Source organism: Eurypyga helias, unplaced genomic scaffold (assembly GCF_000690775.1).
Source record: "Eurypyga helias isolate BGI_N326 unplaced genomic scaffold, ASM69077v1 scaffold11075, whole genome shotgun sequence".
NCBI lineage: Eukaryota > Metazoa > Chordata > Aves > Eurypygiformes > Eurypygidae > Eurypyga > Eurypyga helias.
In genome coordinates this window covers 33,185-54,341 of record NW_010252280.1, presented here as the reverse complement: position 1 = coordinate 54,341, position 21,157 = coordinate 33,185, and the positions used below count along the sequence as shown (strand labels likewise).

The following is a 21,157-nucleotide window of genomic DNA, read 5'->3' as shown; positions in this document are numbered from 1 at the left end:
ATGTGTTACACTTGTTCCTGCCTGAGTGACAAATTAATGCATGTTATGCTGCACTGCTACCTGCTCCTTTTCATCATCATTTAGTCTAGCCCACTGTGAAACAGGACAAAACCATTTTGTGTTCTCTCCATTTCTTTAATAATGTCCTTCCTTAAAGGAAAATCCAGTGGATCTGGTTGCACATGTTTACGTTGAAGTGGGGCACGTACCTGAACAGTTAATACTTTGATTCAAATGGGAGTCAGAAATACACATATAGTTTGGAATGTAAACAGTTTTTTACCATTTTTGTCATTTTTGGTTGAGGATCATAAGCTGACAGATGGAGATAGACTGTATCTTATAAGCTCAAAAAAATATTTTTCATGCTTTATTAAAAAAAGCAAAAAATAAATTCAGCTTTCTAAATTAAGATAGCCTTAGAATACTATGGAAGGAAAACTTCAGTTTCTTTTTCATAATGCCTTCTGTGTCCAAACACTAAAAAGATATATTTACCTCTTGTGCCATCTACTTTCTTTTTCTTTGCATATCAGAGCAGCTATAGATTTTACAAATTGATTAACAGCGTGGCAGAAGGCTGTTGCTTAATTTGCTTGAGCCTCATGGCTCAGCAGCAGGACTGGTGAGAGAAATGTCGGGAGTGCCCAGCATACACACACCAAAACTACCAGGAAAACTAAAGAAATCAGAACTCCTTGTCATTTTCATCCTTGGTCCATTGGTGCTCAGCTTTTGCCCCTGTCCTCACACAGGGAGGGGCCTTCATCCCTGGCCGTCATGCTGGCCCTGACACCCAACTTGTCCTGCTGGGACTGAAGACAAGGATCCTCCATCCCAGTTTTTTTCTTCTTAGTTTAGCCTTCAGCACCAGTGCCCGGGACGGGGTTAGTCATGCACTGTCCCTGACCAGCACTCGGTACCCCGCAGTGCCCAGCACCAGCCCTCCCTGCAGAAAGGCAAATCCCACCACAGCTCTGGAGTTTGTAGAATGATAGACCAAAAGGCACAAAGCAGCGCTGAGGAGGTTTTATGTGCTTACTTTGAACTAATAACCACTAAGGCAAATAAAATTTGCATAGTGAATGATGCAAAGCTGACAGGAGCTGCTGTCCATCAGCATAAGAAGGGGATTTTAAATGAAAAGGAAGTTCATTTCTGTTAGGAAAAGGAAGTGCTTCTTCCCATACATAATACGTGGTATATATAACTACTAGAGCCAAGAACTGGACATGATAGAAAAAGACGTTACTTCTATAATAGGAACATTCACAGACATAATAATGGAAAAGAAGTTGAGACATAAAATTTCATGCTTCAGACATTAAGCCAATACTTATTAATTAGAAATCTAAGACCAAGCATGAACAGTAAACTATGGATTACAGGGTTACTTTTCTCTTCTAACAAGCCCCATATCTATTATGTAGTCTTCTCTTAAATCAGCAACACATACCAAGTTTGTCTAAGACAAGTCTTGGTCACATTCATCTAAGTTATCCCATTTTCTTCACTAGAACCGCTTGAGTGATTAAGGCAAAAAGAATTTGGTGGCAAGATTTGCCTCACAAATTCATGCCTCCTTCATGCTCTTACCTGAATTGTTACAGTCTCCAATTAGTCCCAGATTTCTGCGGCTCTAAAACTGTTGTTCTAGATATGAATTTATTAACTCTGTAGAGTTGGATTTTTTTTTTACCTGCTCAATCTTTAATCTCTGTGCCTGTAGCTTAGAAATTAATCGTATTTCTTCCTGCCGTGTTTCACTGTAAAAATGTAGCCAGTTTCTCACAAACTTTCAGTCTTTCCCCTGGTTTCTTCTCCTTGTTGCACATCTGTGGGGTTTTTGATTTCTGTTTACTGCTCATGATCAAATGCTTGCCAGAATACTGCAGCAACTGTAGTACTCGGTGGCTTTAAGACATGTCACTCCATTGAAACAATCAGAAATTTCCAGAATAAAATATTCAATCCTAGGGGGAAAAAAAAAGGGTGGGGGGAAAAAAAGAAAGTGACTCTTTCAGTTTTGCCACAAGGAGAATTTTTCTTTTTTAGAAATGTAAATGAAGATTAAGTTAGCTATGAAGGGTTGCAACAGAAGTTTAACATTATAAATTCATTAGACAGAGAAGTGATCTGCTGCCCGAGAAGTAGAGATATACATGTTTATGATGTTTCATTATCACATTTACCATATGCTTCATTATTCACTGCTATTCTTTTGCATGAAGACAGAAGGTAAAAAAAACAGTAAATTAGTTATAATAGTGATAACCTGTCTGATGTTGTAGGTAAAAATAGCTCCCTGTTCTGAATTTTACTTATCCTATTTTACCTCATTGTCTCTATTTTTAATGTTTCCCAGCACTTTGATCACTTGCATCTACATTTGCAGGGGGAAGGCGGGGAGAAGTATTATGGTAACTCTCTTAGTTAGCTTCGAAACATTCCTTAAAGCCACTGCTTGAGCTCATAAGACGTTGTCTTAACTTCCAAGCCTTACAGCCTCTCCCTTTTTCATGAACTTTCTCTATTCCCTAAAGCATCTGAAAAATATTGGGTTTTTCTTTCTTCTTAACTGCTGGTTTCAAAACTGACAGGAAATAAGATTGGTGGTAGGACAACAAAACGTCACGTCAAAAAAAGCACACAGCCTCAGAATCTGAAGAGCATGGTTTCACGTGTTTCACTCTGTTACAGCAATGTAGCTCAGAGCAAGACTCTCTTTAAATCTCTACCAGAATTGAGCAGCATCAGTAGTAATACAAAACATGCTTCAGATGAAGGTTTTCACTTCCTAGCTCTGCCTTGCTCTTTTATTTATGATCACCCTTTTATTTATGATTATCAAGAATCAGAATTTCAGAGCAGTTTTCTCTAAGTTCACTTTTCCCTTAGGCTAGCCTGGCGATACAGGCTCAGCAGTCCCAGGTATTAGCAAATTCCTAAACTAGTCTCTTCCCTCCAGAGAGCTGCAACATAACTTAATATCCAAAGGCATGACTGGAGGGGGACTCCTGACTTCATTGCTCATCAGTCCATATTTGTCTAATGGGAAGAGGAACTCTTGTAGAATCCTTTTTTGACTCAAATAACCCCAATTACAAGGTTACCTGAGTCACTGTACAATGCTTTTAACAACACCAGAATGAGGCAAACCTTTTCCTTAAGTCATCCGTTATCCTGGTGTCCACATGTATACATTATGCTTTTTCAGCATTATTGAATTATTGTGAAAACATAATCATTCTCCTTATCTTCCTGCAATTATATAAGAAATTAATTGGACTTGATTTTCCTGTACAGGAATACAGAAAGCTATATCATGATGCATTTTTGTATCAGTTGCTAATTTGTTGAATTATGATTATATATACCTTGGGGAAAAAAAACCACTTCCATAACAGAAATGATCTTATTAGTACAAAAAAAGTATAGTGGGCTTAGACAATTAGGAAATTCAGCTGTGTGATATTAATGACTAAATATCTTTCACTATGAAATCTCTAAAATTTTGTAAGGAAGCAGTATTGGCACAATTCTGCATCTGTAGATCTTTCTTGGATGTTTTACTGAGCCATTTGTGCCAGACAGAATCTATGTTAAACCAGCCTCAGACCTGTTCTGCTCATCAGACGAAAAGTCTTAGTTCTGCTCATGTGTATCCAGTTATCCCAGTGTTTCAGATCCATTTTTATATCTATATTTCCATATCCTCTGCATTCAGGTGTATCCCCCTTCAATCTATGTTCTAAGGATTTAAGGCTTACTGCAGGATAATAGACAAAAAGTCATTGCTTTTGGTGTAACTTGTAGTTTTTGCTTGTTGTACAAGTATCTATTTTTTTGCATGCCTGGAATTTCCTTTTATTAACTGTATTGTAGACATTTCTAAAAGATACGCTTCCTGTGTAAGTAACCAATCTTGCCTAATTCTAGAAAACGCACCTGGAAGTATTTTTAAAGGTTAAAATTTGGCATACTGCAAAGTAGAAATTTCTGAATAATATTTTCTTCCAGTATATTGGTGCTACTTCCTTAATACTACTGCGTCAATAGAGAGCCCACAGTTCAATAAAATCTTCCTTTATTTCTCTTATCAGCTTTACCCCATGTGGAAACAACCTCAGAGGCCCCAGTGTGTACCTATTCGGCACAAGTCTTAACACACACAAATCCTCACTAACTCTTCACCGTAATCTGGGACTCCCACTTCCCACCCCTTGCTTCCTGGTTGAAATAAAGTGTTGCTGTGGATGTCTCTAATAGTGACACAACAAAGAGCACTATGTTGCACCATCTTCATAGCACAGTCTTCCAACCCCTTCCACTCTGTGAATCCGTAATCAATGTTAAAATTTTTTCTGTCAGGAAGGTTGTACCAGATTAATCTTTATTTCTCTTTTCTTTATTTCCTTTCTTTTTTTTCCTTTTTATTTTCAAATTCTTTCCTTAGCTGTAACTTACACAAGTTACAAAAAAACACCGCCACCGGTACCCCCTCGTACCACTTCCAAGCCACTGATCTCAGTCACGGCACAGAGCAGCACAGAATCCACCCAGGATGCATATCACGACAGCCGGACTCAGAGGATTTCCCCCTGGCCACAGGACGGGCGAGGGATGTACAACTCCACCGACAGTTTGGACAGTAACAAGGCCATGAATCTCGCCTTGGAAACTGCGGCTGCGCAGCGCCACGCATCCGAGAGCCAGAGCACCTCGATACGAACCAGTGACAAGGCCATTTTAGTGACAAAAGCAGAGGAGTTCCTTAAGAGTCGACGTTCCTCTATAGGGATCCAGGTAGCCTATCATTAACATCTGTTCCGTGATGAATTGCTTGCCTTCTTGCTGTAAATAGCATAGAATGAGTCATTCAGCTTCGCTGGGTCTAATAATCTAACAAACAACCCCTGGCTGCTTAGCGTTAATTGTAATTCACATCATGGCAACGTGGCTGTGCAGAAAAGTCTTCGGCTAATATGCTGTACCTGGAAGAAAATGAATGAATAAATCTCTAGGGAGGTTACCTGTCATTAACACTTGATATGAAAATTATACTGCCGAGCTACAGGTGAACAGCATGTTCATCTCCTTCCCTCCATGAATTCACAGTCCTTTTTATAGAATTACACCAGCTTTAAAATGCTTGACTCTGTTTTTTCCATTATCTTCCTCTTTTGACCTTGAAAAATGTGTAATGCTGCTGGATCTTCAAGTTATTCGACCCAAAAAGAGCCCCCCTGCTCTTACTTCTAGTTGTGCTGGGGAGAGGATACCAAGGAAGAGAAAGAAATGTGCTGGTGTAAATACAGCATAATTACAGATGGCGAGTAATGAAATTAACGTTAATAAATACAGTCTTTGAGTATTCCTCCATTTGTCCACCAAAAAATGGAATATTTATTGCACCTGACAAAATGTCTCTCAGGCTGTGGAAATCTCATTTACGTTGTGTTGGTTCAGGCAAATGAAATAAGACAATACCCGATGCAAATTCCGAACACTATTCCTTCTACTAAATGGAAAGCACTATAAATAGCAGTGGTCATTTGTATAAATCTCTAGGAAATACCAAGTAGGAAAAAAAAAATCAGAAAGTTGAACTTGCAAAGAAGGCAAAGTCCTCTGAGACACAGGAGTAGAGGAAAGCTTAGGCTTCTGTTCAGCTGAATATTTAATTCCAAGTATGTGAATATCTCCTGAGCTTACATCACTGGGCTTACTTCTGGGCTTAAAAAATCTCTGCTCTGGCCAGAACAGCTAGAGAGGAAACGCCATGTATTTTGGCATCGTTACAGATATTGTGGAGGCAACAGCATAGAGCTTGGGAAGGGAACAGTCCATGCAGCACAGCCCAGTGAGTGACTGTTCCTCTACTAGGAAGTATGTTATTTTCTTTAAAAAGTAGCAATTCCATTTATTTCAAAATACAATCAGAGAAAAGTGTTTGGGTTAAGCATGTCACAGCTAGTGATTGAACTTCCCTGTTTAACATCTTACTGTGATGTAATTTTGCTGTTCCACAATGTATTAGGCTAACAGGGAGGCATAGGCTTCACCAGCAGGATGCCCGTCCCTTTCTCAACACGGAAGCATTTGCTTCTGCTTCTTTAGATGCAGGAGAGTAGAATGCAATGGTAAAATACTCAGATGGCTACTTTTCAAATGTTTTACAAAGTAATTAGTGTATCCAAGAATGTTCAGAGAAGGGGCTTAGCAGATAACGGTGGAAAGCTCAAAAGAGCAGCAAGTGATTTTTGGTACCTTTTAGCCCCTAACCTGAAACTTACTCTTCAGAAAGGAATAGTGTCTAGTGTTGTTCTTATCTCCTCTTTACAGCAACTGTGCACAGGGGTATTTAACAATGTTGGTGTCTTGCTTCAGTCAGTCCTGGTATTTCAGCAATTAATTCTGAAACTTTGATTACATCGCTTGATCCTGTTTTTTACTGCAGGTGGTGACCAGTACTTTTCACTGGGCTCTGACCCTTCTTTGGTATGCGGTGTGTTTAATAATATGTGCTTATAATCCATAAAAACATCTGTGCAATGATTTCCGTGGAGGCAGCGGGTCTTCTGTAGCAACCTCTCATCCCACGCTTGGCCCGTAATACTGGTCCTCAGGTGCACACACTGGAAAAGGCAAATACTGTTTGCAACGGCAGGGCTTAGAAGGATGAGCCGTTCCTTATCTTTTGAGAAGTACAAACTGCTTGGTTGTACCATTTGGCATTAGATAAGGCTAAAACTGCAAAATTAACCTCGACACAGTATCCTGAGTGCACATTTTAGTTGTCTTTTTTTTTTTTTTTTTTTTTTTGCAGTAAGTTTCAAACTTCACATTAGTGGGAAAATACCTTTCTGCAGTATTTCTAAGCAGAAAATACATTTTGTTGTATTTCTGTTACCAGGTTGGTAAGCAATAAAAATACGGGTAGAATATTCTTATTGCAAACTACATAAATAGTAATTGATGCCCCCAAAATATAGTTGAAGTATTTAATTTCTTTTAGACTTCTCCATCAAAGCACCGTAGAAAAGGATGTTTTTTATTTGCATATTTCTTGATTGACTAAATGACTTGTTTTCTCATTAGCATGCCATGCCAGGGTAATGCATTGAATTTGCATTTATTTGCATTAATTAATCTGCTAGCAAGATGTTTAATTTGTACATTTTTTAATGTTTCATTCCTTTAACACATTGCTGTGAAAATGCTTGCCAACAGAGCTTCATACAGGAGCAGAGGGGCACAAAAATAAGGACAGACCAGTGATGTGTCTGCATGTGGAACTGCCAGGGATCCAGCCTAGGACTCCCGTGTCTTTAGTATATATGATTTGTGTAGTGTACATATAATGAATAGAAGTCCTTTTAAAAAGTCCTGGCATACTTGGGATGTGCCATAGGATTCATATTCACATGCACAAGGATCCCAAGTTCTTGGGGAGCACTGGATTTACTATGAAGATGAGTAGAACCCTGTCTGCAAGGACAGAGAAGAGCACAGGCATGGTAAGCCATCTCATGGTATGTTAGCCCTATCCCAGATTGGAATGTTGAACGCTTCAGAACCAAAGCTTTTCCCGAAAATAGCTGTTGGGTTTTTGTTTTTCACTGCCATAGTTCAATCAAGAGGAATATCATCAAATGTGTCAGCAGGCCCTGGAAAAAAAAAATAAATTGATTCCTAAATTCAAAAAAATTGCAAAATACTGATTCTGGGATTAAAAATTTAGTCAGCATTTTTAAGAAAATATATGCAGAACAAAGAATAAAACTTCAGTAATACTAATAGCTATAGTTTTCATCTATGTCTTCTATCATGACAGCAGAAGACTAATCAAAGTATTTAAATTAAAATGGGGAGTAGAGATTGTCTAGAGTAAAATAATCACCGAGTCAAGAACAGGGTTATTTCTAATAAGTTTTCAGGGATTTTCCTCGCTCTTTTGCAGACCCTTCTATACATGCTAATGATTAATGCTCAGAAACTTTTTTAGTTATAAACTGTTTCATATTAAAAACATTTGGATTGTAAAATATATGGGAAAACGTCAAGAAATTACTCTTTATTTATTTCAAGTATTTCAAAACATGCAGTCCTTTTTTTCTTCTCTATTTAAAAGACATCAGGGCTTCACAAAATGAACAGAAACCCTACAAGTAGACGAGATGGAAACAAATGTTGTAAGTATGGAGGCTGATTCATGGTGATATTTTTGGAGACGAGCACTAATTGTAGCGTAGAGAATGGACTCTATCATCTTCATTTATCGTCAGGAGATCAAGCTTCAAAATAGCTAGGCTTTTTTTTTAACCCCCAGAATCTTCATTAAACAAATCATTCTTATAAATCAAAAGCTGTATTCATGAGAATTAGTGCAATAACTCATCTGCCTAATTTTTTTGTGTCAGAAGAGGATCTTCTGCACAACATTTGTATATATATTTGATGAAACTATTAACTTCGTGTGGTAAAAACCTTGTTCAAATAGATTCTGCAGTCTCAAACTGGAACTTCACTTTAAGGCAAAGCATTTGCACCCACGCGGCATACTTACTTGGGTGAGGATCTACATTTTCTTTGTACTGTTTAGGTTATACCATCCGTGTCAGTACACTACTGCAGTGTACACATAACAGTCACAAGTAGCACTGACTGCAGATGTCAGTGAATGCTTTGATAACACCTGCATGGTGCAGAGCCTATAACCTGGACTTTAGAGTTAGGATTGACTACATATATCATAGAATGGTTTGGGTTGGAAGGGACCTTAAAGATCATCTAGTTCCAACCCCTCTGCCATGAACATATATATGTATATATACATATATATGTATATTGAGTCAGAATTCACAGGCTTAGCCAGCTAGCAGATTTCCCAGCCAGTGGTTGTATTTGGCCTCCTCACTTGTCAAAAAGCTTAGCAGTCGGAAATGTACTTGAACTAAAGCTATGGTTATTTTAAAGCCATATAATTTTTTACTCTTTTCACAAATTACTGATGCTTGTTTTCTTAACTGCCATCTAACCTAATGAAACATTCAAAATGTGGAAGACTCAGATTGCTGCCTAACAGAATATTTGTTGGTTTAGAACAATTTGCCACTTAGCATTAAATGCACCAAAAAAGTTATGAGCAACCACTGCTGTGTGCATTATTTTGTTGTTACTATCTCATATTAACTTGACACGAATCCCATTCCAAACTCTGGCATGCATTTTTGGCAAAAAGTGCTTTCTTAAAAGACCAGCAGAAGTTGCAGGATACAATTGCAACAGGAAACAGGAACAGTAGAACCTGTTGTAGGATATTTTTGTAGTGATTAGCACTTACTGTGCCACACAACATATTTGAGCGGTCCAGATGTTCTGCTGGGAAGTTGTGGAGTAGCAAAACAGAACCCTGTGGTGAGGCACAAAAAATCACTCAAGCATAAAAGTGTAGGTTTATTTTGGTGAGTTTAAAAATTATTTTGAAAGTGTATATGCTTTTTGGCCAATAAAAATATTCCGCCAGTTAAGGAAAGCAGTAGCAGTTAGTACTGTAGTTTTATTTGAAGTATTTTTCCTACTTTGAAGTGACTGCATGCAAATGAGATCTCCCTGTACCTGAGAATGGTTATCTGCATTCACAATTACAGGTACTTGATCTGGTGTCAGATGTAGTGTTTTCTTCCCTCTTTTACTCGTTATCACTGAGAAGCCTATGCAAGAGAGGAAAGGGGAATTATTTCCCTTCCTGTGCATCATCAGAGAGATTGTTTATTAAATTCTAATTATAGAACAAATCGGTTACAGCAGCAAAAACCCATTGAGGGCGGTGAAGTTGCATGGAGAGAGATAATGTGGCCTGAAGGACTCTTATTGCTGATGCTTATGAGAAAGAAGAGAAAGACACCAGGTTAAAATCTGTTTTCTTATGCATTGAATATATGGACTTCAAGCTTCCCTTAGAGACAGTATGTATAGAAACTTAGACTGGTATTTTTAGAACACTAGAGTATTATGTTGCAGTGCTCATGTTTAAGAGCAGAATAACATTTTAATACAGAAAAAAGGTTGCTTTTAAGTAGTTAAAATTATCAGCTAAAAAAACTTAGTAAATACTTTGAAGGAATAATTTAGTCAGTCCATGCATCCTTTGCTGGAATGAGTGCTTATATGCAAACCAAAATTGATTATAACAAGCAAGTTATTTGCAGTAGTGATTTGCATTTATTCACATAATTTTGTGTTAGTAAGATTTATTTGTGGATCGTTTATTATTGAGTCAGGGCCAGTATCTGATACTTAGTTTTCAAATTTTGAGCTGGATTGGTCAGCAGTGACTGATCATAGGGGATTCATAGTACTGTCTGCTCCTTGTATTGGTAGCAAAAGCCATGGAGGGGAGTGTTACGTCTTCGAGAAAGATAAGACAAGTAAGATGGAAATAATTACAAGATGCTCCATTACATTTACTATTAAAATTATAAACCTTATGGGCATACTATAAGCCCAGAAAACAACACTTTTCATGGCATAAAGTGCCAAATTTTTTAAAGAGGTTTTAGTTTGCCAGGCGAGAAGATGACCTGTGTCATGGTTTAGGCCCAGCTGGCAACAAAAGCACCACATGGCCACTTGCTCACTCCTCACCCCCGTGGGATGGGGAGGAGAAAATACAAAGAAAGGTTCGTAGGTTGAGACAAGGGCGAAGAGGGATCACTCACCAGTTATGGTCATGGGCAAAACGAACTGGACTTGGGGAAGAAAAGTCAATTTAATCAGTTACCAGTCAAGTCAGAGTAGGGCAATGAGAGACAAAAAACCTTCCTCCCAACCCCTCCCTTCTTCCCCAGGCTCAGCATCCCTCCTGATTTCTCTACCTCCTCCCCCCGGCGGCACAGGGGGATGTGGAATGGGCTGTGCTAGTCCATCACACATTGTCTCTGGCACTCTTTCTTCCTCAGGGGGAGCGATCCTCACACTCTGCCCCTGCTCCAGCGTGGGGTCCCTCACCTCGGGCTGCAGGGGAACCTCTGCTTCGGCCACCTCCTCCCCGCCTTTCTGCACTGACCTTGGTGTCTGCGTAGTTGTGTCTTTCTCTCATCCTCTCCCTACTCTGTGTTTTGCCTTCTTAAATGGGTTAATCACAGAGGCACTGACTGGCTTGGCCATGGCCAGAGGTGGGTCCGGCTCAGAGCCAGGGGAGCTTCTAGCAGCTTCTCACGAGCCATCCCGGTGGCCCCTCCACTGCTACCAAACCCCACCACACAAACCCAAAACAACCTGCTGTATTAGATCTACTCCTTTCTTCTGCTTTTGGTCTGTCAGGCTGGTTTGGTTTTTTTTTATTTCCTCTTCTGTGTGAGACTCCCTCATAACCAGATAGAAATATAATTTGTCACATTATTTTGCTTTACTAAGATTGTGGGCCAATTTGCAAATATTAAGGCTTTTAGAACCCATGCAAGTATTAAAGCAGTAATGAATCATGGACAATAACAACAGATTTATTGACTTATTTGAGTTTCAGGAGCTGCACAATCAAACCAAACATATTACTTTTCCTCCTCTGCTCATTTGAATGTAGCCTGGCCCAATCTGATTAAGTCTAAAGAGTTTCCTGCTGTCTTCTAGCAGGAGTCTTTATAACATCTGTCATTCAGAAATGCAATTTATTTGGTCATTTTTTTTTCTTTGTGAGCGCAAATAATTTTCTGATTTCCCACTTTTACTTGTGTCGGCCTCCATTTTCCAGAACTGTTTCTCATGGGTTGTTACAATATTTGCAATCCTAAATTGCACACGCCAGGGGAAAAAAAAAGAAAGAAAGAAAGAAAATTGGCATTCTCCTGCTGTTGCAAAGCACAGTGAGGAAACAAAAGTATTAAAATGTGAAGGCAATCATCAGGTCATTTAGTCAATGTCAGTCTTGGCAAGCTGGACAGAAGGATAATTTGGCAAGAGCTTGTGTTTAGGGCTAACTAATGTAATTTTTATTTTGATACCTGGGACATAATTTTCCGGATAATTTTTTTTCTAATAAAATTTTAGAACAGATTACTTCATTTCTGCCTGTAAATTATAGGCATCAATTGCGCATATTGGGAAAGTTATTCAGAATATACTTCTAGGTGAAATGCCAGTAAGAAAACACTTGAAAAGAGGTAGATGAAAAAGATTTTCTCGATGTGTTTCATCAATGAAAAGATACCAGCCCATCCAAAATACAAAAGGGAAATCTGCCTCCACACATCAGAAGCAGAGTTCAAAAAAAGACATGCTATCTGTTATTAAACCAAAAAATGTAGTTGGAAAAAAAACAGCTATGCTTTTGATATGCAATATAGGGACCTTCCCTCATTTATTTTTTTAGATCATCATATTTCCAACAGCACTATCATAGAATCGTAGAATGGTTTAGGTTGGAAGGGACTTTAAAGACCATCTAGTTCCACCCCCCCTGCCATGGGCAGGGACCCCTTCCACTAGACCAGGTTGCTCAAAGCCTCATCCAGCCTGGCCTTGAATACTTCCAGGGATGGGGCATCCACAGCTTCTCTGGGAATCCAGTGCCTCACCGCCCTCTCCGTGAAGAACTTCTTCCTCATATCTAAGCTAGATCTATCCTCAGTCATTTTAAATCTGTTACCCCTTGTCCTATCACTACACTCCATGATAAAGACTCCCTTGCAATCTTTCCTGGAGGCCCCCTTTAAGTACTGTAAGACTGCAATAAGGTCTCACTGGAGCCTTCCCTTGTGTAGGCTAAACAATGCCAGTTCTCTCAGCCTGTCCTCATAGTGGAGGTGCTCCGTGATCATATTTATGGCCATCCTCTGGACCTCCTCGAGCAGGTCCATTTCTTTCTTATGTTGAGGGCCCCACAGCTGGACGCAGCACTCCAGGTGGGGTCTCACCAGAGCAGAGTACAGGGGCAGAATCCCCTCCCTAGACCTGCTGGCCACACTTCTCCGGATACAGCCCAGGATACAGTTGGCTTTCTGGGCTGTGAGTGCACATTGCTGGGTCATATTCAGTTTTTCATACACCAGTACCCCCCAGACCTTCTCTGCAGGGCTGCTGTCAATCCATTCATCACTCAGCCTGTATCCATGTTTTGGATTGCCCCCACTGTCATCTTTTAGACCTAGCCGGAAACCAAAGAACACATGGCTGTTCACTGGCTCCTCCTCCCAGTGGGATGTGGAGGAGAAAATACAAGGAAAAGTTCATGGCCTGAGGTAAGCACAGGGAGGGATTGGTCACCCATTATGGTCACAGGAAAAACGGTCTCAGTTTGGGGAAGAAAAATCCATTTAATAAGTTCCCTATCAAAATAAGACAATGAAAGACAAAACAAAAACAGATCTTAAAATAACCTTCTCCTTACCCCCCTTTTCTTCCTGGGCTCCCTCTTCCCCACTCAGCAGCACAGGGAGATGGGGGTTTCCCAGGTAGTTCATCACATGCTGTCTCTGCTGCTCCTTCTTCCTCATGGGGAGGACTCCTCACACTCTGCCCCTGCTCTAGCATGGGGTCCTTCCCATGGGAGAACCTCCCTCTCATGAATTCTTCCCACAGGCTGCAGTTTTCTCCTCTAACTGTTCTGCTGTGGGTCTTTCCGTGGCGTGCAGTCCTTCCAGCATGGACTGCTTCAGCACAGGCTTACCACAGTGTCATGGGCTGTTTGGGCACAGCCGCCTGCTGCTTCTTTTTCTGTCCTCCCCCTTGACTACATTAACTCGCAGAGGCACTGACTGGCTTGGACACGGCCAGAGGTGAGTATGACTTGGAGCCAGGGGAGCTTTTCTCGAAGCTTCTCATAGGAGCCATCCCTGTGGCCCTTCCCTTGCTACCAAACCGCAACCCCCCCCGCCCAAGAAACCCAACACATCTACCAATGTGAGGGCCTTGCGCTTGGCCTTGAACTTTATGAAGTTTGCATGGGCCCACCTCTCAGGAGTGTCAAAGTCCCTCTAGATGGCATCCCTTTCCTCTAGAGTATCAACTACACCACACAGCTTGGCGTCACCAGCAAACTTGCTGAGGGCACGCTCAATCCCACCATCCATGTCGCCAACAAAGATGTTAAATAATACTGGTGCTAATATGGACCCCTGAAGGACACCACTTGTCGGTGGTCCCCACCCAGACATCGAGCTGCCCTCTTTGAATGCAACTCTTCAGCCAATTCTTTATCCACCAAGTTCACTGTCAAATACATGTGTCTCCATTTTAGAGACAAGGATGTTGTGTGGGACAGTATCGAATGTTTTCCACAAGTCCAGGTAGATGATGTCAGTTGCTTAACCCTTATCCACCAGTGCTGTCACCCCACTGTAAAAGGCCACTAAATTTGTCAGGCACGATTGCCCTTGGTGAGGCCATGTTGGCCATCCAACATCGTCCTTGCTGTGATCCAGAGCAATCCAGGTGTACTGTCTTCATTATGCCCTCAGTGTCAACATCTTACCTGGTGTGAAGAAGCCTCATGAACCCCAGAAGAGTCAATGACTCTTTCCATGCCTTGGGACTGCCATTCAAGATCAGTTATACTGTCACTCTCCTTTACCGTGTCATTAGTCCTTGTCGAAAGCCCTGCCATGTGAGGCTGTGCATAAAGACCCAGTCTATTCTCCAACCTTTGACTAACTGGTCATGGCATTTCGACATTTTCTCCTGCTTCTATCAGGAAAGAGATGCAGCCTCAAAATCACTCTGACTACTTATTGTCCATAATGTTCAGGTTGGAAGTTTTGTCCATTATACTTCAAACTTCTGAGGCAGCAGATATAATAGGAAAACCCTGTTCCCTGAGAGCTATTACCCTTATCACTGGGACACTGTGAAATTAGAGCCTGCTCCTGTAGTTATCTTCCACTGTGTTTACTTTAAACACATACTCTGCAGAAGATCCATCCCCTGTCTTCCTACACAGCCAGACCTTCATGCATCCTCTTGGAAAAGGCATGGAAATGAATGTACCCATAACCTGACATTGTCACCACCTTGTCTATCTTGTCTATCTTCACAAAGTCTGTAAGGCCATGATGAAATCCACTTATATGCCCAGGTGATTACTTACCACCTGCCTGTTCACTACCAAGACAACCGACTGTAAATGCTCAGGAGATCAGATTTCCTATAGCATTGTCACCTACTGTAATAACCACTGTACCTTCTGAACATAGGAAGAAATCTTGGTTTTGTGATCACGGTTTTAAGGATCCCTCCAGTGTCACTTTCCAAACTGCCAAGCAGAAATTACAGTCTCCTTTGTCCCGCTCCTCCTCCAACAAGTGCTTTATAGTGACTCTATGTGAGATCAAGATAACTTCTCTGGCTTTTTCACAGGTCTCACATGATGCATCAGATATGGCTTGGAAGGCCATGGTCTCCCCAGCTTTGAGAAGATCTTCCAGTCTTATCTCCAGAAGGATACAAAATCCCTGGTTGAAGATGTGCCCTTTGATGGCATTATTTATTGTAATTTAAACTCAGCAAGTTCCTAAAATGTGTGTTTTAACTCAGACTGACTCTGGTTTCTTTGGGGATGAAGCCCAATACCCTAGCTCTTAGCAACAGTTTCAACTTCCTGATCATTCCAGATGTTGTTATGGATTTCAGTATCAAAAGGCTTTCTCCAGAAAATATCTCCCCACTTGGACATCATCTTCCTGCTAGCATTCATACACATGAACCCAAGAGCCACGGTCTAAGCAGTTTATGTTACATGCTCTTATGCACCACCTCCCATCCCCCCTCCCTTTGAGAATAAGTTGGCTTCACTCTTCAAAACACATCTGTGCGGATTTGACTGCGCTCTCATCACTTCAGTCTAGGCTGCAACTTGCCTCTCTGCTCCCCGCCAGCAGCCTAGATGAGTATCTCATTCTTGAATTATATTCTGCTCACCTGTTCCTAATGAAGATGTTTTATATGCAGTTCTTCTCACATCCCTGAACGGGCTAGGGGAGTGCCTAGGCCCTCACTTAGTCTTGAACTTACTATTCAAGACTCTTTTGGACCCTTTTATGGTATAAATAAGTGTCTTTACTGACAGGTATCACTTGTGCTAAGAAGTGGGACCTTATGGCTGTTCCATTTCTAGCAAAGTCATGTCAGGAGAGGGTGACCCTCCGAGTACAGCTTCAACTTCTCATCCATGTTTCAGCCAAGACCCACATTAACTAGGAAACCAGCTTTCCTGTTTTTTGGTTGGTTGTTGGGTGGGGTTTTTGCCCAAGCTGTCTACCTCTGTGGCTGATGCTTTTTTTCACTGCCGGCATCAAGAGGGGTCTTTCTTTTCTACTGATAGCACTAAATCCCGGAGATTTAACCCAGTCTGATATCATCGTTCTCTCAATGAGAAGTGAATATAGCCAGCTTCCGTGCCACTGCCGAGGTGGAAACAGACAGCAGTGCACCCTTTCCCCTAGACCTCATGCAGAGTAAATTGAATTGCTGGGAAATGTGTCTTTCCCTGACAGTTGCCACACTGATACCTGGAGTTTTGGGAAATCCTGTGCCTGACACTGCTGTACAGTTCAAGCATGCTGTTAGCATATACTAAAGGCTTCCTGCACTAGCTGTTTTCATTAGCATCTCCAAGACCCACACCCAGGTAAACGTGAGTGTGTACTGGTTACTGGCTGGAATTGCCTTCCATGCAAATGTACATGGAGCTACGCTTGAAGACGGAAAGAGAAGCTACCAGCAGCTGGCTTCCTCAAGAAGTGTAGTGCACATGTGCGTTCACTTCCCACCCTCCTTCCCTCTTCTCTCAGCATCCTTCCAGAAACCTGATGGGATTGGGACTGTGCAGCTGAGAGGCAGCTGCAAAGGCTGTTGGGCTACTTCCAGAGCTGCCTGGGATTGTTGCAAGGGGACAAGTTATCTTGTCTGCGTCATAGGATACACTCTTGGCATTCACACTCGGAGCGTGCATATTGAAAAACTGGTTGATGATATTATTTTTTTTAATTAACAGTGAAAATATCATTCAGAAGGAAAAGTCAGTGCTACTCTTCTTTTTTTCCTGACTCTCCCTTGACTCAGTGTAATTTGCATACTGCAGCACTCATTATGTCTGTGTCAAAGACTTGGGGGTGGTGTGCTGGTGGGGAGTGTTATATAAAATCCCACAGAAACTTGCAAAAGCAATGTGGTCTCAGTTATGAAGAAAACTCTACTGTGAATATATTTCGGTAAGTGTATTTCAGATGGGAATACTATAAAAAGTGCCTAAATTACTTGCTTGATATAGCATTTCCAGGACCATGTTATTTAAAAAGGTGAGATATGGCATTCTGCTGTACCCCTCACGTCATTTAAATGGCTCTATATTTGTCAGCGCAGTTGTCGATAAAATTTCATTGCAGCATTTCTTTTTATTGTTTGCAAGTCTATCGGGCTACTTGAGATTTTATTTTATTTTGTAAATCAAGGAGTATAATGAGACTGTTTTATAATAATATAAAAAGGGGCTATCCTGTGGATTCCACATTCTAAGAATGGCTCTTCCAGACCAAGTTTATTCCCTGCTTCCACTGAACTGAGTAATTGCATCTGTTTAGGTTTGAAATAGGGAATTACACAGCAGAACAGGAGTACTTGTGCAAAGCCTTGTACAGCACAGCACCAAAACAGCGGTACCAGGATGAATACCTACTTCATGTATTTCACTGTGCTAGGTGTTCCTTAGCCAGAAGAGAGGAAATATATAATTAATTTTGAAAGAGTGCAGGTAGAAATAATGCTGAGTTGTCGGTGCTCACTCTGCAGATGTGTCTTTTGTGTTGAATTAGGTGGAAACAGCAACTGATTCAGATACTGAAAGCAGAGGCCTACGGGAATACCACTCTGTTGGAATACAAGTGGAAGATGAAAAACGGTAATTCAAGCATGTACAAAAATCTGTAGTCTTTCATAACACAACTCACATTTGTGAACAGAGTTAATAACAAACATCTGACAAGGGCTGTCCCTAAATAATTCAGAAAGCCAAATTTCTTATATGAATGCCTGTTATTTGGTAAAATTTGTGGAGATTACTTAGCAGTTGCTTAATAATTAATTAACTTTCCAGTTTTTAATTGGAGGGAAAGAAGTAAAAGCTTTAAATTAAAGTAGTGGATTAATAAAATTTCATTATTGGCAGAAAAAATACAAAGAACTGTATATGGCAATACTCTTCCTTTGATAGGACCCCTCATGCTGATCCAGTCCTTCCCACTCCACACAGGGGGATGTAATGGTTAGGATGTAACCCATGACAACTTTATCCTAAACTAGAATCAGCTTCTACACTTGTTCAGTCCTCCTCTAGCTCCACCAAACTGCTGGCCAATATGTAACCCACAGGTTATCCCTGGCAGACCCTGCCTGTTAAGTACTGAGCTGGGACCATTAACTCATTTCACGGCAGCTGTCAGATAGTATCTGCCTGCTAATTGCCTTTTACCATCATTGACTAGGAGTAATTTGAAACAATAGGCTCAGATGTGAAAAGATTTCACAAATAATCTTTGCTTCTCTATCTAACTTTTTAACATAAAGCTTTTCTAAAATGTCATTGTTCGGTGGCATAACACAATAGAAAATCAACGTTTAATGGCCATTCTATGAGACAAGTGAAAAATACCAGTCTTAAACCCGCTGCTACTATGTTTATTTTATTAAAGGATTCTTAACAGTCCTAACTTGGCAGATTTTCAGATTTTATCTAATTACAATTCTTATTATTTGATTTTTTTTAATGCGTGCACTTTACAGACTTCTGTGAGGAGACGTAATCCTCCAGTTCTGCTAGTTATTTCCAGTTCATTTAGTAATGATGCATGGTATTCGGTAGTATGAGAATAAATCAATATTTGCTTCTGAGATAATTTAAATGATTTTCTTTTGTATCTTTGCTGAGATCAATGATGCCACTATGCATTTTGGTTTCCCTGTCTGTTGTTACTCACTGTCTTATTTTAGTGAGATATGCACAAAGGAAAAATATTTAACATAAAGTCCAGGGAGAAAACCAGAATCCATTCACTGAAACATTATTCTGTGCCTCTGTATAATCACATATGTATTTCCATATCATAACCTCTTTTCTTTCTTCCCTCTTCACCAAGACACGGACGATTCAAGCGCTCAAACAGTGTAACAGCAGCTGTCCAGGCTGACCTGGAACTGGAGGGCTTTCCAGGACACATCACCATGGAGGACAAGGGACTTCAGTTTGGCTCATCATTCCAGCAGCACTCAGAGCCCAGCACGCCCACCCAATACAGCGCAGTGAGAACTGTACGGACGCAGGGACTGTTCAGTTACAGAGAAGATTATAGGACCCCGGTTGACACCTCAAACCTTCCACCACCAGAACCCTGGCTAGAGCCAGCCATTGAGACAGTAGAGACTGGTCGAATGTCTCCTTGTCGACGGGACGGATCTTGGTTTATGAAGTTGCTACATACTGAAACTAAGAGAATGGAAGGATGGTGTAAAGAAATGGAAAGAGAAGCAGAAGAAAATGATCTTTCTGAAGAAAGTAAGAACATTTCAGTCTTCTCTCACAGATGTCTGCTAAATAAGAAAACTGTTAGGATAAAGTTGTGGTCTGTAGTTTTTCCTCACTTATTTTGCAGTACAAAAGACACTCTACGGAAACGTTAGATATAAGACCCCTGTCCTGCAACTGACCGTGCAAACTGGCATTTCCCAGAATAAGGTTTTGTAGAAGTAGTTGAGGAGCCAGCTGTAGAGCCAAGCGTAGGTTCAAAGTCTGGTGTTAGATGTGGCTCAAATGGTGCAATAGCTCCATCCACAGCTCCAACCCTGACACATTCTTCCCACTCATTTCTACGGCTCCAGCGGTTGATCATTTGCCCCAGAACACAAGGTGGTCCTATGTGAACATCTTTTTTTTTCCAGAAACCTGAGAATTTGCTTCTTATAAACGAACAGACGTTTTTAAAATGTTTTCATTCCTTTACAGGCACTTCTGTCTATCATAAAGGCTCTGTTGGAAGAACAGAAAGGAGTAGACAAGAACAATAGTTAAAACACTTCTGCAGTTACTCAGGCACATGCACTATTCAGCTGCATTTTCTTATTACAATTTTGTCAAGAATCATTATTATTCTCTCACGTCCTGTGGACACCTTGAAAGGAGTGATGGGATAAAGTGAAAAATAATGTAGACTATTTTGGAACAAGATCCAAGCCAGCACTAATGATAGTAATATATCAAAGTGGTCCTAGCACTCAGTAGCCAGCTCCCTGTGATTCCCTCTGAGGTCAATTATCCTTGTTCTTCAGGCTCAGTTTTATAAATATTTCAATCCCTGCCAATCTGAATTATTGTCTCAGACGAGGTTCTCTCAGATCACAAATTAGTTCATATTAAGTTTTCTTACTAGCATCTTTTCCCGCACTCTCACAAATCTCACCATCGCCTCCGAATACTCTTTCCTGATTGTCTTCCTTCCCCCTCAATGAGTTCTTGCTGTGATCTGCCCTCAGGTCTTGGGCCAGGCCTGCATGGTGACTAAAAAGGTCCATTTCTGGGGTTTGCCCTGACCTTTTCAAAAGCAGGTCTACATTTTTATCTCATCATTTTTTATTTTACATTCATATTTCCCCACTATATTGTGCACAAGTCTGCCAAGGAACAACAGAGGATTTGGGGTCAGTAAGAGCATAAGGCTGTTTTATTTCCTTCAGCCTCCAGTGCTTTCTGGAGTATAGGGTTTTGTCCTTATTTTCATCATGGCAGAGCTGAGCTGAGAATTCTCCCTTTGCATCAATACTGTGAAGACCTTAATACCCTCCTAGGGGCTGTTATAGTAAGAATAATAAAATATTTTGCTTTGCTTAGCCTGTGTGAGGATTTTCAAGCCTTTTTTAATAATAGTTATTTTTTCTAATACTTCTATTTACCTTACACATCTTATTTTGCAATGCCACAAATCTTTTGCACTGCTGAATGCTGACATTTCTCTACCATCGTAAAGTTTCCCAACGCACCTGCTTCCGAGGTTGCCTGTTACTGATGTGGGGACATCAGTGCTTATGATCTGAAGCAGGAGTTCAAAGAGCAGGACTTTAATCTCCTTGGAAAGAGTAAAATTATGAGGCAGCAAAGGGGAGAATCCCGCAGACA

The 21,157-nt window shown here is 40.7% G+C and overlaps 1 protein-coding gene across 1 annotated transcript in view; it reads left to right on the top strand.

Annotated features, from left to right (window-relative positions):
• DLGAP2 (discs, large (Drosophila) homolog-associated protein 2) overlaps positions 1-21,157 on the top strand; it is an 82,383-nt gene that overhangs the window by 46,871 nt on the left and 14,355 nt on the right. Inside the window, exons 5-7 of the mRNA XM_010152322.1 lie at positions 4,457-4,806; positions 17,808-17,893; positions 19,128-19,543. Of these exons, the coding sequence (XP_010150624.1) occupies positions 4,457-4,806; positions 17,808-17,893; positions 19,128-19,543 (852 nt within the window). The remainder of the gene's footprint in view (positions 1-4,456; positions 4,807-17,807; positions 17,894-19,127; positions 19,544-21,157) is intronic.